Source organism: Tenrec ecaudatus, chromosome 7, assembly GCF_050624435.1.
Source record: "Tenrec ecaudatus isolate mTenEca1 chromosome 7, mTenEca1.hap1, whole genome shotgun sequence".
NCBI classification, from domain to species: domain Eukaryota; kingdom Metazoa; phylum Chordata; class Mammalia; order Afrosoricida; family Tenrecidae; genus Tenrec; species Tenrec ecaudatus.
In genome coordinates, this window is record NC_134536.1 from 63,121,445 (window position 1) to 63,141,183 (window position 19,739).

General features: G+C 48.7%; 2 protein-coding genes across 2 annotated transcripts in view; one reads left to right on the forward strand and one right to left on the reverse strand.

The window, feature by feature from the left end:
• Nucleotides 1-189: 189 nt before the first annotated feature.
• Nucleotides 190-3,548, reverse strand: SMPD2 (sphingomyelin phosphodiesterase 2). Its single transcript, XM_075553992.1, has 10 exons — nucleotides 3,068-3,548; nucleotides 2,761-2,857; nucleotides 2,585-2,661; nucleotides 2,028-2,121; nucleotides 1,789-1,878; nucleotides 1,487-1,569; nucleotides 1,226-1,358; nucleotides 1,022-1,126; nucleotides 708-861; nucleotides 190-590 (listed from the first exon to the last, which is right to left on the reverse strand). Exons 1-10 carry the CDS (start codon nucleotides 3,115-3,117, stop codon nucleotides 202-204), a joined length of 1,272 nt encoding a protein of 423 aa, XP_075410107.1. The 5' UTR covers nucleotides 3,118-3,548; the 3' UTR covers nucleotides 190-201.
• Nucleotides 3,549-3,667: 119 nt separating this feature from the next.
• Nucleotides 3,668-19,739, forward strand: part of PPIL6 (peptidylprolyl isomerase like 6) — a 38,568-nt gene continuing 22,496 nt past the window's right edge. The window contains exons 1-3 of the mRNA XM_075553993.1: nucleotides 3,668-3,802; nucleotides 6,846-6,941; nucleotides 18,708-18,896. Of these exons, the coding sequence (XP_075410108.1) occupies nucleotides 3,668-3,802; nucleotides 6,846-6,941; nucleotides 18,708-18,896 (420 nt within the window). The remainder of the gene's footprint in view (nucleotides 3,803-6,845; nucleotides 6,942-18,707; nucleotides 18,897-19,739) is intronic.

Consider the following 19,739-nt stretch of genomic DNA (forward strand, 5'->3'; position numbering starts at 1 on the left):
GAAGAGGCTTTCTTGGCCTGAAAAGAGTCCGTCTCGGAAACCCACAGGGGCGGCTCTGCTTTCTTTGACCAGGCGATGGCAGTGAGAGGGGACAGATAATGTGTAGGAGCCTTGTGGCCTATATTAGGGCAGTCACTCTGACTCCTGGCCCGTCACTGCCCCTCCAAAAACCAGGGCAGAGCCATGAAATAGTATCAAGCTTTATTGTTCTACAGCTCTGTCGTCCAGCTGCTGCCTCAGGAGCTGGGCTGGTCGAGGCCTAGAGCCCATGTCCTGGGCATCCCAGGCCCTGCCCAGCACATGCTGGAGCTCAGCTTGGGCCTTCCACAAGCCTTTGGCTTCTTGCATGTGGAAGAGGTAGACAGCGCCTGCCCCCAGCACCAGGCCCACACTGGGGCCCAGAAGCAGTGAGGCCACTTGCCCGCTGTCTCCGCCAGCCACCAGTGCGCACAGCAACACCAGGAACAGCAGCCCCCCGCCAACCACACAGCTGGCGAAGGCCAACCACCAGTGAGCTTGAGCTAGACCCAGGCCCAGCTCTGTGCAGGCCTCCTTTAGCACCGTGACCAATGGCGACGTCTCTGCTGTTTCTGGAACAAGGCAGGGCGATGGGGCAAGAAAAGGGGTCAGGGTCCAGGGGCTGTATTGAGTGGGAAAGCAGAGGAGAGCTTGCTTAGGGGAAGGGATAGGGGGTGGGAGGGACTCACCACGGGCCGGGCTGGAGCTGTCCTGTGGGGGGCTGTGTCTCACACACAGGGTTGCCATGAGAGCCTCATGATCAGAGAGGGGGGTGCCACCGAGAGGGTCATTGCCTGTAGTGGTTTTGAGGGTCTTGCAGGAGACGTAGACCCTAGAAACTGCCTAGGAAGAGTGAGGGCCAGAGAGCAGCTTACACAGGAGGGCTACTTCCCCTAGAGCCAGCTCTCGGTTGCCCCGCCTCAGGACCAGTCCGGGTACACAGGAAGCACACAGGCTGATGAGGGTGCCCGGTGGTGGAGGAGCAACAAGGGCGGAGTCTGACCTTGTACAGCACGTAGTCGATGCGGATGCCGAAGGGGAAAGGCTGCAGCCCCTGCGGGTTGACGTAGCAGTTCTGGGGCACCATCGTGCAGCCTTCCTCACAGCCCTGCGTGCACAACGGTTTGCGTGAGAGAAAGTGGGTGGGAGGCCAGGATGACACGTAGAGGCATTCCTGGGGGAGGGAGTAAATGAGCCAGGGCCTCACTTGGAAGTCTTGGGTCTCCAGGTAGGCATCCTGCAGCCCTGTCCACTCCTTCAGGAGGCGGCAGCCCAGGTCTTTCGGGTGCAAGTTGAGGTCCCCACAGAGCAGAATCACGTCTGCCTTTTTGGATGTGTGGCTGGAGGAAGCCAGGTTGATGAGGCCGGAAGTCCTCCATCCACAGCTCTGGCCTATCAGTGGTGCCCTGGCCACCCTTCAGCCCCTGGGTCCCATCCCTCTTCCCCCGTCAAGCCCAGGCTCACACACTGGATGAACTGGGCCAGTTCCCAAGCTTGGGCCACACGATGTGCTAGGTAGATGTCCCTCTGTCTGTCGTACTCTGCATGGAGCTGAGCAAGATAAAGCAAGATCATGACAGATAAGACTGAGTGGCAGGGGCAGAGTCTGAAGCTTGTGTCTGTTCCCGACATGATGTTCCGGATGAGCCTGGCCTGCTGTGACTTTATGAGCCCCACCCACCCACCCAACCTCACACCCAAGCCAAGGTGTGTCAGCTCTCCTCCTCAGGATCAGGTGGCCTGTCCCAGCCCCAGCACTGCTGCACTCACGTGAGTCACGTAGGCATTGACCACCAGCCCACTGAGATGAAGCACCAGCAGCCCCACAGCCTTCCCACAGAACCAGTCGCCATGATGGACCTGGGGGTCGGAGGGAGCATGGACTCAAGGCACTGCTACCCAACCTCTGCCCATCCCCTGCAGGGCTAGGAGGGCCGCCCCCTCCACTTTACATTCCTGGAGGCTGGGAAGTGAGAGAGGAGGTATAGGAGGTCAGAGGTCAGGCTCACCATGTAGGGGTAGCCATTGAGGGTGTAGACATGCTGAGCGAGCTCCTGGATGGGGTGTTTGGAGAAGACGCAAAGACCACTGCCAATTATTCCACTGAAAGTCAAAAAAGAAAAACGAAAAGCCAAGCTCGCTGCCATCGAGTTAACTGCAATGCCACAGTGACCCTAGAGGGCAGGGTAGAACTGCCCCTGTGGGTTTCTAAGAAGAGCTGTTTCTGGAAGTAGAAAGCCTCGATTTTCTCCAGAGGAGCGGCTGGTGGTTTCGAACTGCTGACCCGTCAAGCCCTGCTTAATTGCCAGGAAAGAGAGGAAGAGAAATACTGGGCCCCCGCCTTCCTCCCTCCCTCTCCTCTCTCTCTCCCCAGAGACCAGCCCTGGAACAAGGAACAAACCTCCTGTGTAGGAGATTGGGATGGCCTGATAAGGCTGAGATGGGCTGAAGTTCTTCCTGCTCCACCCAGGAGGGGTGGAGGAGGTGGAGGCACCTGAGGGAATGGCTGCTTCACCCAAGGGCCTCCTGGTCTGACAACAGGCTTCCAGGTGGGCAGCCTTCTCACCTCCTGAAGTAGTGTGCCCCTGGGTAGGTGGGCAACAGCTTCTGTCTTAGGGTTTCGAAGTCCTCCTCACTCCACACCTGAGGGAAAGGGTGAGGGTGTCAGGAGGGCCCCTTCGTGCATCCCTCGCTGCCCCTCCTCCCTTGCCCCAGTCCCATTCCAGTGCCCGGCCACCCTACCTCTTCCAGCAGAGCCAGATCAAAGCTCTCAACGTTCAGAAAGTCTCCCAAGCGCTTCAGGCGGTCTACCCGGTCCTTGCTACAGTAGGGAATGTTCCTGAAGGACAGAAGGTCCAGGGGAGCTGACCACTGGGGGTGCTTTGCCCTCCCCCTGGCAGCAGGCCCCTCAGAGCTGAGCCTCGGCCGTGCTGGCTCCCCACTGCACCCCAAGATCTTAGATCAGTGTAGGATCGTGCCAGGAGGCCAGGCAGGCCCCCTTTGCTCTGGCTGCCGGGTGCCCGAGAGCGCCCGCGTTGGCCACACTCACCAGCAGTTGAGGTTAAAAACCCTCAGTCTCAGGGAGAAGTTGGGCTTCATGGCGGGGCCGCTCTGGGGACTGCAGGGGTGGCTCGCGGTTCCCAAGGTTCCCGGGCGGGGGCGGCGCCCGGATGTCACGCCCCGACCCCGGGCAGCTCAGCGCCGGGGCTCCAACGCGGCCTCCTTTCGCCCGAGTCTGGCCTGGGGGGCGCGCGTCCCGGGACGGGCGCCCGCGTCTCCCGGACAACTGGCCCTCTAGGCCACTAACTGGCCGCGGGCCGCCCGCCAAACCGGAAAGATGATCTGCTGCGAAAGCCCGGCGCTCGCGGGGCCCGGGGGAATCCCGAGCCTGCGAACGCCCGCAGGGTGCTGGGCTCCCCGACTCTGGGTTCCTCGCAACTCGCCCCGAGCCTCGGCAGCCCGCGCGCCCCAGCCGCAGCCCGAGCCCGGCTCACAGGCAACAGGCGTCCACTTGGAGGCAAAGGCCGCGCCGAGGCTGCCCCCAAGCCCCGCCCCCAGCCCCGCCCCCTGCGAGCGGCGGGGGCGGGGCCGTGCGGTTGCCCCGGCGACGCGCGGTGTTTGTACTCCAGGCTCTGCGCCCGCCGCAGCCATGGCGAGCCCCCAGCCTTGCCGCCCGAAGCCAAACCAGTGCGTGCAGCGGCCTCCGCCCGGGCAGCCGCTGCAGCTGAAGGTGGTGGGGCTCTTCAAGAGCTCTAGCTTCCAGATTGCCAAGAGCACGGCTGAGGTACCGGCCCTCCCGCTTCGGGTCTCGGCGGGGATCTCACTGCCCCCACGCCCCGCTGGCCCAGTTGGGTGTTCTCTGGGAGACCCCATCTCCGGGGTCCCGCGTGGGCGTTCGGCTTCCTGGTGCTTCCATAAGGCGACCTTTAAAAGCAGACCTGTGTGAAAGCGGCCTTAAGAATCTGTCTGCGCGAATTCCTTCCTCTACCTTACATTCTGCACTCATTTGATTCCATATGATTTGTAATTGTAGATTGTTTTTATTTCTTTCCAAAGTCATGATACAGATGGACAAGAAAAAGTCATACCATAAAAAAATTTTTTAAGTGTTACCAAGGTATAGATAATGACGTTTTACAAATTCCTCCCTCGTGTGATTTTTGTTGTTGTTGTTGATCCGAAAAGGTCTTTAAATGCTCTATAGCAATCACTGCATTCCAATCAAATTAGATGCCTTATGGATTTCTTGGAGCATCCGAACAGGGATGAGAGAGACAGAGGCGGGGTTGGGGAACATACTTTACATCAGAAACTTAAGAATTTGCTCAGGCCAGTCAAAGTGTGCGCAGCACGCTTCCAACATGCTGAAAGACAAATCCACGAAATACATGGAGTGTTGACATGTAGACTTCAGCTCACTGTCTGGTCTGAGCTAATGCTAAGCTTGTCTCCAGGGCTAGGTTTGCATCTCCCAGTACCGCCTGCGGTCCATATGACACAAAAGCTTCCCTGAATACATGAATTTGAAAACATTAGGAAATCCCTGCCGGGTGTAATTTCATCAGATCAGCAAATTAGATCATTTGTGAAATAGGTAAGTGTTCCATGACACGAAGGACAAGTGACGAGAAGTCTGTGAAACCAGTACAGGGCGCCTTCAAAGGAGGGTGGTGAATTGTCTAAGCTTGGCCGGCAGAGTCTGCAAAGTGTCATGGCAACAGTTGTGTCTGATGCTTTTGAGGGATGTTTTTGTTCCTGTTTTACTTGACTCCTTTTCTAAGGACACATTTCTCCATGTCGACTCCATACTGCAAGGGAGGTAGTGACAAACTTTTTCTCTAAAGGACAAAATAGTAAATATATTAGCCCTTTGGGCCATACTTGGTCATTATAATGTGAACCCAGCAATAGACCACATGGAAATGAATGCCCATGTCCAATTAAAGGTTAGTAAATCACACCCAGAGCCCGCGAGTTGATTCTGACTCGGAGGCATCCTACGTAGGTGTCTGAGTCTGTAAACTTTAATAGGAACTGCAACCTCCTCTTTTTTTTATTTTCAAATACTTTTATTGGAGGCTCTTACAGCTCATCCCTATCCATACATTCCTCCATTGTGTCAAGCATATTTGCACATAGGCTGCCATCATCATTCTCAAAGCATTCTCTTCCCACTTGAGCCCCTGATAGCAGCTCCCCATTTCTTACCCCTCCCTTCCCTAAACCTCAACCTCCTCTTTCTCCTAAGAAGCAGCTGGTAGATTTGAACCTTGTGGATAATAACCCAAAGCCTAACTCATAGCACTACTAGGGCTCCTTAAAAGTTTATTATGGACACTGAAATTTGATTTACATATATCTTTCATAATGACATGAAATATGATTATTTTTTATTTTCTTCAAACATTCAAATTTGTGAAAACCAAGTCGTAGCTTGAGGGCCTTATAAAAAATAGGCAACATGCCAGATGTGATTTACTGGCCATGACTTGCCAGCCCTTGCTGCGGAGAACACCCACGTCAAGCAAGCCATATATCAATAATAATGCTAAGTTTTCCTTTCTTCGGGCTTTGCCTAGTGTAACTGCTGAAAGATGAAAGCATGTTAATATAAACTCAGTTTGCATTTACTATTTCTGTCATGACCCAGAAGGACTGAGTAGAGCTACCCCTGGGCTTCTGAGGCTGTACATCTCCACTGGAGCAGAGCCTCATCTTCCTTCCATGGTGGCTGATAGGCTCAAACTGCCGGGAAGGGCCCATGAGAGGAGGTGAGGGCTAGCTAATATCAGAAGTCAGAATTTTCTTTTTCTTTTTTATGGATAGGGATCACCAGTCAGCTAAGATTTTTCTCTGATTTAACTCAAAACATACCCAATAGCTAAACCTGAACTTATTTAATATTTCTGTGCATATTCAGTATCTATCCCGCCCCCCAAAGAAATACAACTACATCTGTTTTGGCATTCTCTATTTGTCAGAGAATAAAAGCAATAATGTATTAATTTTTGTTACAAGTAAAATATCTGTCATTCTATGCAACAAGAGTTTAAGGAAAAACTAACCCTAAAAGGATACGGAGGGTCATATACTGTTATAAAGCATTTATTTTTACATTTGTTTATTCAGTTGCTAGGAATGGGTATCCTGGTGGTGCTGTGGATTAGGTGTTGGGCTGCTAACCACAAGGAAAGCTGTTCAAACCCATCAGTTGCTCTGTAGGAGAAAGAAGAGGCTGTCTGCGCCTGTAAAGATCTACAGTCTCAGAAACCCTGTGTCACTAGGAGTGGGAGTTGACTTGATGGCAGTGAGTTGGATGGATAGTCCATTAGGTGCCTACTGTGTGCTAGGTGGGAACTTGGGAAGATTTAGAATCCTTATCTTCAAGGAGCTCCTACTGGATGAAACAAAAGACAAACAAACCCACTGTCAGTGAGGCAATTCCGAATTATAACAACCATGTAAGACAGGCTGTAACTGCCCTGTGGGTTTCCAGGACTGTAACTCTTTGCGGGAGTAGAAAGCCTCAACTTTCTCCCACAGACTAGCTAGACTTTTTCCTCCTGCCCTGTGGTTAGCAGTCTAGCATGTAACCCATTACACTGCTGGCCGCTCCTTTACCCTGTAGCAGAGGAGCCAAAATGGACAGAGTGCCACTATAGACCAGGGAGGACTGCCTTACAGCGCTCAGCATGGGCTCTCTGGGAATGGGGAGATACATCCCGCTTGGGGGAAACCTCCTCCAAAAAGAAACAAAATAAATAAAATGAAAGCAAAGCTTTGAAAGAGAACTTATTCTGAAATGGTCGTTTTATTTTAAAACCTAGAGTCTGAAGATGACTTATCCATCAAAGTTTGAAGATCCGATAGTAGTTCCTCTGCAGGAGTTTGCGTGGGACCAATATCTGCAGGAGAAAAAACGGGTAACGGGGACTTGGGGCCTGGACGATATGATCGAAGAGCAACACTTTGTCTGAATTATTTACCTTTGCACTGATATGAGAAAATGGGAGGGACCATTTTAGTGTGACTAAATCATATTTTTGAAAACTATATATCATCTCTCAAGTATTTCAATCATTTTATCAGACTGATTCTTTAAAAAGAACAGAGAGAGAGAGAGAGAGAGAGAGAGAGAGAGAGAGAGAGAGAGAGAGAGAGAGAGAGAGAGAGGATTTCCTTGGGGAAAGCCAGTGATAAAGGGAAGGGTTGGACTCACTCCGTGCTATGTATTTAGCACTGTGGATGCTTATGGCTCTTTGCTGCCTGTCACTCATCAGTCGCCTGCCACAGCCTGGCCCCTACGTTACTGTGGGCTGGCACCCTGCCTGACTCTTACGCTTGAGGCTGTTGGCGGTGTGTAAAGCTGCTCTGGCAGGAGGGCTGGTGGAAACCTGTTCCCTAGGAGAGCTCTCGATACTGGGCACCCCGATCCCACCCACAGGGTAGCCATCTCCTCGCTGCTTCTCTGACTTCTCCCTCCACCGGTGTCCTTGGCGAACCTCCGAACCCAGGGCGAGCAGAGCTAGTCGGGGGTGGCAGACGTATTTCCTCCTGGTGCCGGCCCTGATCCACTCCGTGGTGCTGCCTGGAGCGTATGCAGAGGACTGCGGTGCAGCCTGCCTCAGCAGGGTCCCAGTTTGTTGGGGGGCTGGTGGAGGGATCTGCCTCCTGCTTGTTATCCCTGGCCTGTTCCCCTAGAGAGCCCCGCCTCGGTTTCTCTGCACAACCTGGTTTCTCTGCCCCGTGGCTGACAAACTCCAATATCCGTGTACCCAGGCAGTTTCAGCTGGTCTGGACTCGATCGCACAAGGATGTCCTGTGCTCCTGCGATTAGGTGTCCTGAGCCGCTTCCCCCTGCTGACCGGACTGCGGTGTGAGAGGCCCGGTGGACAACGTCATCGCTGGTGTTGCTTCCAGTCAAGTCACTTCTGATTCAGGAACCCCAGGGGTTACAGTGGAGAGCTGCTCCCTGTGGTTTTGTTCTCTGGCATCTTTTCTCTCTTAAAATCTATTTGTTTGTTATTTACTGTGGTTCAGATGAAAGTTTACAGAGCAAATGATTTTTTTCTTTCGGCCATTTTTTCTCTGTTTCCTAACTTTAGTTATGATTCCCTCACTGGGTCAACAGGCTTCTCACTTCTTCCTGGGCTCCCGCCTCCCTTTGGCCTTTGTTCTTACCCCCTTTTGCCTTCAGAGCTTTGTTTGGGGACCGGTTCTTGGCTCCATCTAATGGAAGCTGATCCCCAGGCCTTCTCTTCACAGTGCTGCTGAGGAGCTAGCACCGCTCACCTTGAAGTTAGCGGTTCAGTCCCCTAGGGACCTGGCAATCCAGAATGCCATGTGTTGTCATATCCTTTTCAGAGTCACAGCGCGTGTTCATTGAAATGCAAATAGAACAACCACAGACGCTTATGTGCCAGGTGCCCCGTGACAGCAAAGGCTAAGTGCTTGACTACTAGCCCAAAGGTCGGTGGTTCAAATCCACCCAGAGACACCTCAGAAGACAGGCCTGATGACCTGCTTCTGAAAGAGCGCAGCCTTGAACACCTTGTGGAGCATCTCTGCTCTGTACACAGCATCGCCAGAGCTCAGTGACAACTGCTACTGTATGCCAGTGACGCTTTCAATTGCACATATGTGTCTGTGTGTGTGTAGACATAAATATGTGTTTGTGTATGCGTTTTTGATGCACATGCATACATGGTCATATGCATATTTATGTACATCTATATTGAAATCTTTAAAACAATTAGGGTGACCAGGCCTTTGGGGGTGCCAGGGTCTGAGGAGTTTCTCAGGACGTGGGGATGATGTTGTTGTTAGTACCATCGAGGTGGCTCCGACTCCTAGCGACCCTATGCACAACAGAAAGAAACCCCGCCCAGGCCTGTGGCAGCCTCACAATTGCTTCTCTGCCTGAGCCTATCGATGCAGCCACTGTGTCAGTCCATCTCATTGAAGGTGTTCTCTTTGTCGCTGCTCTTTCACTTTATCAAACATGATGACTTTGTTATACCAGGTTGACTAGAGGAAACCAATCTAGAGACAATCCTATGTGTTTAAGCTTTATATCAAAGAGCAATTTTATGTTAAGAAAACATCTCAGCCCAGTTCAGATCAAGTCCTTAAGTCCGATATTAGCCATATGTCTGATATTAGTCCATAAATTACTCTTCAGACTCACATGGTTTAATAGGTAGGTTTGATGCCGAATACAGGTAGATCACAGGTCAATGGATAGAAAGTCTTGTGGATCCAGTGGCGGTGGAAGCATCTCCAGGACTCTAGCTGCCATCAGCCTGGCTCCATGTGGCTTGACAACAGGATGACATAGCAGAGAGAGAGTGTGCCCCCCGACCCCCTCTTCTGACGGCAGAATCAAGAGAGAGAGTTCCCAGAATCCTCATGAAAAGTTCACACTCATAAGAAGTGGTCATCTGGCTGTGACTTGATTGACAGTACCCCATCATTCTTTTATCACATTGACATGAAATTGTGTAACTACCACAATGACCTTCAGGGACTGGTCTCTCCTGACAATATGTCTGAAATTCACAAGACGAAGTCTTGCCATCCATGCCTCTAAGGAGCACTCTGGTTGTACTTCTTCCAGTACAGACGGGCTTGTCCTCTTAGCGGTCCATGGGACTTCCAATAGTCTCCAGTCAGCACATCCACTCAACTACATCTCATCTTCTGCAGTCTTCCTTACTCAGTGTCCAGTCTTCACATGGTATGATGCCATGGAGAAGACCATGACGTGGGCCAGGCGCACCTTAGTCCTCAAAGTGACTTCTTTGTTCTCCAGTACTCTAAAGATTTACCTAATGCGATACGTCTGTTGATTTCTTGACTACTGCTTCCAGGAGTGTGGGTGCAAGTAAGAAAACAATCCTTGACAACTTCAAGCTTTTCTCCACTTAGCATGATGTTGCCTACTGGTCCAGTTGTGAGGATTTGGGTCTTCCATACATTGAGTTGTAAGACATACTGACGGCTCTAATCCTTGATGTTCCCCCTCACTTTTAGCCAGCAGCTTGTGTCATCTGCAGATGGCAGGCTGCTAATAGGCCTTCCTCCAATCTGAATTTGCACTCTTCTTCATATAATCCAGCTTCTCTGATGATTTGCTCAGCATGTAGATTGAACAAGTATGGTGAGAGGATGTAACCCTGACAAATACCTTTCCTGATTTAAAACTGTGCAGCATTTCCTTGTTCTGTTCACCTAACTGCCTCTTGATCCATGTCCAAATTCCTCATGAGCATAATGAAGTGTTCTGGAATTCCCATCCCCTCAAGGTGATCCACAGTTTCTTATGGTCCACACAGTTGAATGCCTTTGAGCAGTCAATGAATGACAAGTAAACATCTTTCTGGTATTCTCTGCTTTGACCAAGACCCAGCTGACATCAGCAATGATATCCCTTGTTCACGTCCTCTTCTGAATCCAGCCGGAACTCCTGGCAGTTCCCTGTCAGTGGTAGTTCAAATGCCAGCTGGGTCACGCAAAAGGAACAGGCTTCAGTGAAGCTTCCAGACTAAGGACAATGACACGGACTGTGAAGAAGAAACCTTTGAAAACCACTTGCATAGCTTTGAAGTGTTTTCAAATACCTAAAGCAGAACATTGTCGGAGATACTGCCAGCACATGGGCCGTCAGGTCTGAGGGCCATCAAAAGGGGACTGAAGAGGAGATTCCTTGGAGGGGAGTTGCCATGGTGATGTGAGTCTGGTAAAGCTTGTTGGTGTGGACCCTTGGGATCTTCATTTGCTGATACATGACTCAGGGTATGGAGAAGCAGCTGCAGAAATCTTCTCATGATCAGGACTTGGAGTGTGCAATGTGTGAATTTAGGAAAATTGGAGGTGGTCAAAAGTGAAATGGAATGCATGAAGGCTGTGGGGACATCAGTCTTAAAACTGGGACACTTTAAGGCAAATAGTTCAGTCACTGTCAGGACAACCCCACTGTAATTTAGGTTTTATTACCCTCATTTTACTACAGATGAGGAAACCCAGACTGGAAGTTTGAAATAGCAAGCACAAAGAAGTGGTGGAAATGAGGTTGCAAAACCAGATGGGGGACTCCAGCTTCCCTGTTTGTAGTAACCATTGTTATTTTGGTTTTGGTGACAGCTTGTAACAATTCCTGTGCGTATTTGCTAATGACTTCGGGTACATTCTCCACATTGTGTCGGCACTCTTACTACTTCCTCTCTGCTTGTTTAACCTCCATTCATTTAGACTCACTATCCCCGAAGCTCCTACCTATGCTTGAGATTTCCTACTGTCCTTTTAGTCTCACACAGATTAAACTCACCACTGGCATCAAGTCGACTCCAAATCAACAACACTGTTCCGAAACCAAACTCACTGCCATTGAGTCAATGCTGACTCACAGTGACCTGTGGGTTTCTGAGAGGGTAACCAGTGATGGGCTTAGAATGCCCAGCAGAGCTGCTGGTGGTCTCGAACTGCTGACCATGCAGATCACAGTGTAACACGTAATCACTCCACCACCAGGGCTGGACACAGTACCACTCCATGGCGTTACTCAGACTGCCAATCTTTGCAGCAGCGGTCACGCTCATCTGCCATGGAGCAATGGGTGGGTTTGAACTGTCAACCTTGGGATTATGAGCAGCCCCATGTTTACCCCAGGGAGCCTCCAAGGTTTCTGGCTGAGTGTTGGCCATAAAACCTATGCTGCCTTCCAGAATTGCACCCACCTTCCTTACACGTCCTTCTGGATGGGTTTGTGGCTTCCCCTGAGGCTTTTGTGTAGTTACCTTCTCTCCCCCCTGTCTTTCTCATGGGGCCTGAATAAGGGTTTCCAATTCATCACTAAAGCCGCTTTCTCACGTATTTCTTATTCTTCCTTCCTTCCCTGCCCAACTCAAACCTCTGGCCACTCATCACCTTAACCTTGCCTTTCTTTTCAGTAAGTCTTTGGACTGCCAATAAAAGAATTGCATTTTATGTAATCCTTGTGAGCACCTTGAGGTCTCAGTGACCCAGTTAACTAGGTCTGAGCTGACCCAGTTAACTAGGTCTTAGCAGAATGCAGTGCCAGCCATGAGGGATGGCATTGAGCCTTTGGGGTGGGCTTGTTTCAAGCATCATACTCTTAGCACTGGAAAGCCCTAGAAGCCATCAGGTCCCAGTCTCTTACAGAGGGGTGAGATGGTGTCCTCAGGTATAGAGAGGCACCCAGAAGGCATGTGCACTAGTGTCTTCAGCCTCAGAGTTAAGTGGAACTTCCTTCCAGTGCCCCAGCGCAACACCCTTTTTTAGGCTCTTCAGAAACTCAAACTCACTGCCATCTGGCCCATTCCGACTCAGAGTAACCCTGTAGGACAGCATAGAACTGTCCTCTTTGGGGAGCAGAAAACCTCATCTTTCTCCAAAGGAGTGGCAAGTGGTTTTGAACTTGCAGTTAGCAGCCCAAGGCGTAACCACTGTGCCACCGGGGCACCTCATAAACTATGATAAACTTGATCCATGTAAACAGTCCAGGGAGTATTAAACCAAAAGTTGTAGCAGTGATTATCAATCAGCACAAACAAATCCCCTCTCTCCCTGGGACCTGGTTTGGGGGAATTGAACAATAAATTATTAAATATCCCGAGGCAGGAGCCAGGAATGGAGCAAGCAGTCGAGTTGAAGGCGACCAGTTCCCCAAGCCCATGTTTCTAGAGTGCAGGCCTACATCAACAGCATCAGTACCTCCTGGGGTGGTAGTAGTATAAATGCAAATTCTCAGGTCGCACCTCTGAATCAGAAACCAGGCTGGCCTCAACCATGTGTATTGTATATGTGTGGCAATTATATACTCTGTCAACCTGAGTGAAGGGGTGGGGTCTAGCCTGTGAATCAGGTGATAGCCAAGGAGGCCTCTCTGCGGGCATGGCCTTCTCCTGAGGATTCTGGGACCGCCTGTCTTCCTCCTTGGAGGCAGGACACACATTCTGCCTCTGCTTCACATTGCTGTGGAAATGCCACATGGAGACACTGATGGAGCTGGAAGAGCCACGTGGAGATCCACACTAGCTGAGATGCTTCCTCTGCCACTGGATCTACAAGACTTTCCACCCACTGGTCTGTGATCTTCCTGTACTTGGCATTATTGCATGACTGCATGAGTCTAAAGAAGACTTTATGGACTAGTATCGAGCATATGGGCTAATATTGAGCTTATGGACTTGATCTGGACTGCGTTGTTTCTTAATATATAATTGCTCTTTGATATGAAGTTCTCCCACACATATATGCGCGTCACTGAATTTGTTTCTCTAGTCAACCTGAACTAACACAATTTGCATACTTTTTCATTTGTTTCATTCAGCAACGTCTGCGTATACAGTTCAGTGATATTGATTAAATTATTCTCACCCATCTTTCCTTTTTATGATTCATGGTGACCCATTGTAACTGAACAAAAAGCTTCCGGGTCCTGAGTCATCCTCACAATCACTGGCATGTTTGAGTCTGTTGTTAGGATTTTTAAATTTTTAATTATTTTAAAATAATTTTATTGGGTGCTCTTATAGCTCTTACCACAATCCATACATACCTACACTGTGTCAAGCACAACTGTACATTTGTTGCCATCATCCCTTTCCAAACATTTTCTTTCTGCTTGAGCCCTTGAGTATCAGCTCCTCATTTTTCCCCTCCCTCATGGACTCTTGATAATTTATAAATTACTATTTTTTTCATGTCTCACCCCAACCACTGTCTCCCTTCACCCACTTTTCTGTTGCTCATCCCCCTGGGGGGTATTATATGTTGAGCATTGTGATCAGTTGCCCCTTTCCCCCCTGCCCCCCACCTTCTCCCTACTGTCCTGGTATCACTACTCATTATTGGTCCTGAGAGGTTTATCTGTCCTGGATTCCCTGTGTTGTAAGCTCTTATCTGTACCAGTGTGCATGCTCTGGTCTGACCAGAGTTGTAAGATAGAATTGGGGTCATGATAGTGGGGGAGAGGAAGCATTAAGGAACTAGAGGAAAGCTGTATGTGCCGTCGGTGTCATACTGCATCCTGACTGGCTTGTCTCTTCCTGTGACCCTTCTCTAAGGGGATGTCCAATTGTCTACAGATGGACTTTGAATCTCCACTCTGTGTTCCCCCTCATTTACATTGATATGATTTTTTGTTCTGGATGTTTGGTGCCTGATACCTGAACCCATTGACTCATCATGATCACAGAGACTGGTGTGCTTCTTCCATGTGGGCTTTGTTGCTTCTGAGCTAGATGGCCACTTGTTTCTCTTCAAGCCTTTAAGACCCCAGACACTATATCTTTTCATAGCCGGTCACCATCAGCTTTCTTCACCACTTTTGCTTATGCACCCTTTTTTTTTCTTCTCAGATTCCTCTTTATTTTATTTTTTAACAATTTATTGGGGCTCATACAATTCTTATCACAGTTCATACATATACATACATCAATTGTATAAAGCACATCTGTACAGTCTTTGCCCTAATCATTTTTTTCTCCTCTTTTCTTTTTTTACATTTTATTAGGGACTCATACAACTCTTATCCCAATCCATACATAAACATACATCAATTGTATAAAGCACATCCATACATTCCCTGCCCTAATCATTCTCAAAGCATTTGCTCTCCACTTAAGCCCCTTGCATCAGGTCCTCTTTTTTTTTCCCCTCCCTCCCCTTTCCCCGCTCCCTCATGTGCCCTTGGTAATTTATACATCGTTATTTTGTCATATCTTGCCCTATCCGGAGTCTCCCTTCCCCCCCTTCTCTGCTGTCCCTCTCCCAGGGAAGAGGTCACATGTGGATCCTTGTAATCAGTACCCCCTTTCCAACCCACTCACCCTCCACTCTCCCAGCATCGCCCCTCACACCCTTGGTCCTGAAGGTATCATCCACCCTGGATTCCCTGTGCCTCCAGCCTTCATATGTACCAGTGTACACCCTCTGCCCTATCCAGCCCTGCAAGGTAGAATTCGGATCATGGTAGTTGGGGGGAGGAAGCATCCAGGATCTGGGGGAAAACTGTGTTCTTCATCGGTACTACCTCGCACCCTAATTAACCCATCTCCTCTCCTAAACCCCTCTATGAGGGGATCTCCATTGGCCAACACTTGGGCCTTGGGTCTCCACTCTGCACTTCCCCCTTCATTTAATATGGTATATATACATATATACATATACACACATATACACATACATACACACACTTATATCTTTTTTTTTTTGCATGATGCCTTATACCTGGTCCCTTGGCACCTCGTGATCGCACTGGCCAGTGTGCTTCTTCCATGTGGGCTTTTTTGCTTCTGAGCTAGATGACCGCTTGTTCACCTTCAAGCCTTTAAGACCCCAGACACTATCTCTTTTGATAGCTGGGCACCATCAGCTTTCTTCACCACATTTGCTTATGCACCCATTTGTCTTCACTGATCGCGTCGGGAAGGTGAGGATGCCAGGTTATTAGAACAAAGTGTTCTTGTGTCCAGGGAGGACTTGGGTTGAGGCCATCACCCTTTCTAAATTGTTCCTTCCCTGTTATTGTAAATTTACTGGTTCCTAAGTTTCCAATCTAGTCTTTCAAGTTGTTGTTGTCAATTTTATACCATATCACTAATTCTTAGGAGAGCACAACTCAAGACAGATCTTCTTTACTAGGTAAGCTAAACTGTTGTTGACTTTAAGAAGATATCAGGGTAAATTTAAGGTTTATAGATGATCTCAGTACAGAGGTTAATACAACTTCAATAGCTCCAGGACATCTGGATTCCATGGCAATTTGTAATTCTGTCTGCATCCCTTACCCACCCTCCCATTTTGATCAGGTTTCTTCTATAGAGTCTTTGATCAAAATACCCAGAATGTAAGCTTAGGCAGGAGTCTGTTTTTCAATGGGCCTTCCAGAGATTTTGTTGCCTGTCAACCTTTGAGAACTGCTGTCTCACATTTTCATAGTTTTGCCAGGGCTGGTAAGTAGGACCGTACACTGGGTATTTAGGAGGTTGAACGTCTGTGCTATGTAGATGAAAACACTAATTCACTTCACCCTGGTCGTCCTCCTATTAAAAAAGCATCCCCTTGTATCCTTTACATTATAAACCACATGGGACTCAGAATCCATACCCTTTCTAAGTATTAAAAAAAAAACCCCTCCAAACTCAACACCATCAAATCAATTTGAACTGGTAGCCACCCTATAGGGTAGGGTAGAACTCCCCCTTTGGGTTTCTGAGACTGTCCCTCTTTACAGTTGCCATTGTTGGATGGGGAGGGAGGGCAGAAAGAAGAGCTGATACCAAGGATGTAAGCATAAAGAAAAGGTTTTGAAAACGCTGGCAACATACGTACAAATGTGTTTGATACAATTGATGTATGGATTGTTATAAGAACTGTCAGAACTCCCAATAAAATGACTTATTAAAAAAGTTGCCATTGAAATGTTTCTTGCATATATAATTCAAAGCCATGAATGACATTCAGCTTGTGAACCATTCCCAGATTTTCCCCGCAGAAACTCAGTGCCCGGTGAGCGATGACCCCCCGTTTTCCCCTCCCCAGTTACCCCTGGTAATCATTCATCAAGCTTGAGCTCTATACATTGCCGATTCCAGATTTGTTTATGTCACTGGGTCATATCACCTTAGAAGCCCTGGTGGCATGTGGGTTCCTCATTGGGCAGTTCAAGACCACCAGTCTCTCTGTGAGAGAAAGAAGAGGCTTTCTACTCCCATAAAGCATTCTATTCTCTGAAAACCCACAGGGGGCGGTTCTACCCTGTCCTAGAGGGTCGCTGTGAGTCGACATTGACTCGATGGCATTGAGGGAGGGTCCTACCACATTTGTCCTTTTGTGTCAGACTTATTTCACTCAGCCTGCTGGTTTCAGGGTTCTCCAGGCGTGAATCAGAACTTCCTTTCCCATTTGGCTGAGTCATATTCATTCCATTATTCATTGTGTGGATAAACCACAATGTGCTTATCTCCTCATCCATTGTTGGCCATTGAAGTTGTTTTCACCGCTTGGCTATTGTATAGCATAGTGCTGCAGTGCAGATTCATATTCAAGTAACTGCCCCTGTTTCTGGTTCTCTTGCATATACTCAGGAGTCTAGCTACAGTCGCTGGGCATCAGTATTCACTTGGTCACAGTGAGTTCGGTTTGAAGAGTGGAATTGTTGCATCGTATTGTAATTCTCATGACCTTGGCTGTTGCAGGCAGTTAAGTACTGGGCTTACAACAGGAGAAACACCTGGCAGTCTGCCCAGGAAAAAGCACGGCCACGGAAACCCTGTAGAGCATGGTTCCGCTCTGACACACGTGGGCAACACCATGAGGGGGAGTCAATTCAGTGGCCATCAGTTTGGATTTGGATGTTATGGTCATTCTACATTAAAGTAAATTATTTCTGAGAACAGAATTGTAAAAGACAGCTTTCATCTAAATAAAGGCATGTCCATATGTAAATATATTTATATATGAGGTTGGGGAAATAGATCTATGCGCATATATTTATAGTTTTAGTATTAAGGCAGCAGATGGACATTGGGCCTCCACTCCAGTACTCCCTTATGCAAGAATACGTTATTCTATTAAACTGCCATTCTATGATGCTCACCTTCCCGACACAACTGCTGAAGACAAAGTGGGTGCATAAGCAAATGTGGTGAAGAAAGCTGATGGTGCCAGCCTATCAAAAGATGTAGCGTCTGGGGTCTTAAAGGCATGAAGGTAAACAAGTGGCCATCTAGTTCAGAAGCAACAAAGTCTACATAGAAGAAGCACACCAGCCTGTGCGATCACAAGGTGTCGAAGGGATCATGTATCAGGCATCATCAGAATGAGGGGGATAGTGAGGAGTGGGTACCCAAAGCCCATGTAGGCCACTGGACATCCCCTTACAGAAGGGTCACGGGGAGGAGGCAAGCCAGTCAGGGTGCAATGTAGCAACGATGAAACATACAACTTTCCTCTAGTTCCTAAATGCATACCCCCCCTCCCCCCACTATTATGATCCTAATTTTACCTTACAAATCCGGCTAGACCAGAAGATGTACACTGGTACAGATAGGAACTGGAAGCACAGGGAATCCAGGGCGGATGATCCCCTCAGGACCAGTGGTGTGAGTGGTGATACTGGGAGGGAAGATGGAGGGTGGGTTGGAAAGGGGGAACTGATTACAAGGATCTGCATGTGACCTCCTCCCTGGGGGACGGACAACAGAAAAGTAAGTGGGGAGATGTCGGACAGTGTAAGATATGACAAAACAATAATTTATAAATTATCAAGGGTTCATGAGGGAGGTGGGAGTGGAGAGGGAGGGGAAAATGAGGAGCGGATGCCAGGGGCTTAGGTGGAGAGCAAATGGTTTGAGAATGATGAGGGCAATGAATGTACAAATGTGCTTTACACAATTTATGTATATATGGATTGTGATAAAGAGTTGTATGAAAAAAAAGAGTTGTATGAGCCCCTAATAAAATGATTTATAAATAATTAATTAACTAATTATAAAAAGACGGCTCTCTATAAAAGACAAATATTATTTTGAGAGATTTTATGGAACAGATAAGTGAAATCCTCGTGTGGATGTCAGGCCCTGACTTGCGGGCAAACATGTCTCGTGTTTGCCTCTTCCTGTCCTCATGCTCTGTTTTCCTGGGTCCTGGCCCTCTTTCTGCAGGAGCTGGGCGGCGACACCTGGGAGTACTCCTCCTTCGTGATGTGCTTCGTGAACGACCAGTTCCTGGGCGGTGCCCTGCAGCTGCAGAGATGGGCGCACCAGGTGTGGAGCATCCTCGACGTGAAGCCCCCTGCGCTCTATGAGGCACTGACTCTGGATTATTCCACCAAATTCCTGAAAGATACCAAGGCAAGTTAACATGGATTTTTAAAACTTTTAATTAAACCACGGGCTCCTGGATCATTTGTGGTGATTAAGCACTCATTAGTGATATCCCTGGTGGGCTGTCCCTATGGGTCAGCATCGACTTGATGGCAGTGAGTTTGGTTTTTAGGCTTAATGATAACCTAACGCAATGGTTCCAAATGACCGGGAGACTCAGGTTTCAGCCCTCAGTGACCTTGTGACCTATTTGCAAAGGCTTGGAGTGTGGCAAGGTTTGGCCTGGCGGTGTGTAAAGCCAAGTTTATTTTGCAGGAGAATATCCCTACCTCCATTATGATTGACACACTCTCATTCATCTTAAAATATAAAGGTTCTCATGGAGAACATTAAGTTTATCATGCATTCACCTTTAATATGAAATGTATTCACCTATTCCATCCCATCACCTAGGTGAGAGCTTTTGTCCTAAGAGAATGCACTCCCCCACACCCCGTTTTTATTGTGATGTAGGTGAAGGTTTACCAAGATCATCCGTTTCACATTCAGTTGATGTACATTTTTGTTTCAATTCATCCATTGCAATCCCTGCAATGTACCATCATGGACCCCACTTCCTCCCGGGGTTTCCTGCTTCCGTTCCTAACCCTCTGTCCTGGGCTCCGTGTTGCCCTTTTGATCTTAACCAGTCAATCAGAAACTGGACTTTGTGACTGAGGAGAATGACACAGCTGGTGAGAGCAGGACTAGACACGCTGGGGCAGTGAGAAGGTTTCCACTCATGATGCAAGAGGTCCCAGCGGTCAAGAGGCACCCGCATGGGGTGGCCGCAGAGGTCAAAGTCCTTAGATATTTTGCTCAGGAATCTCA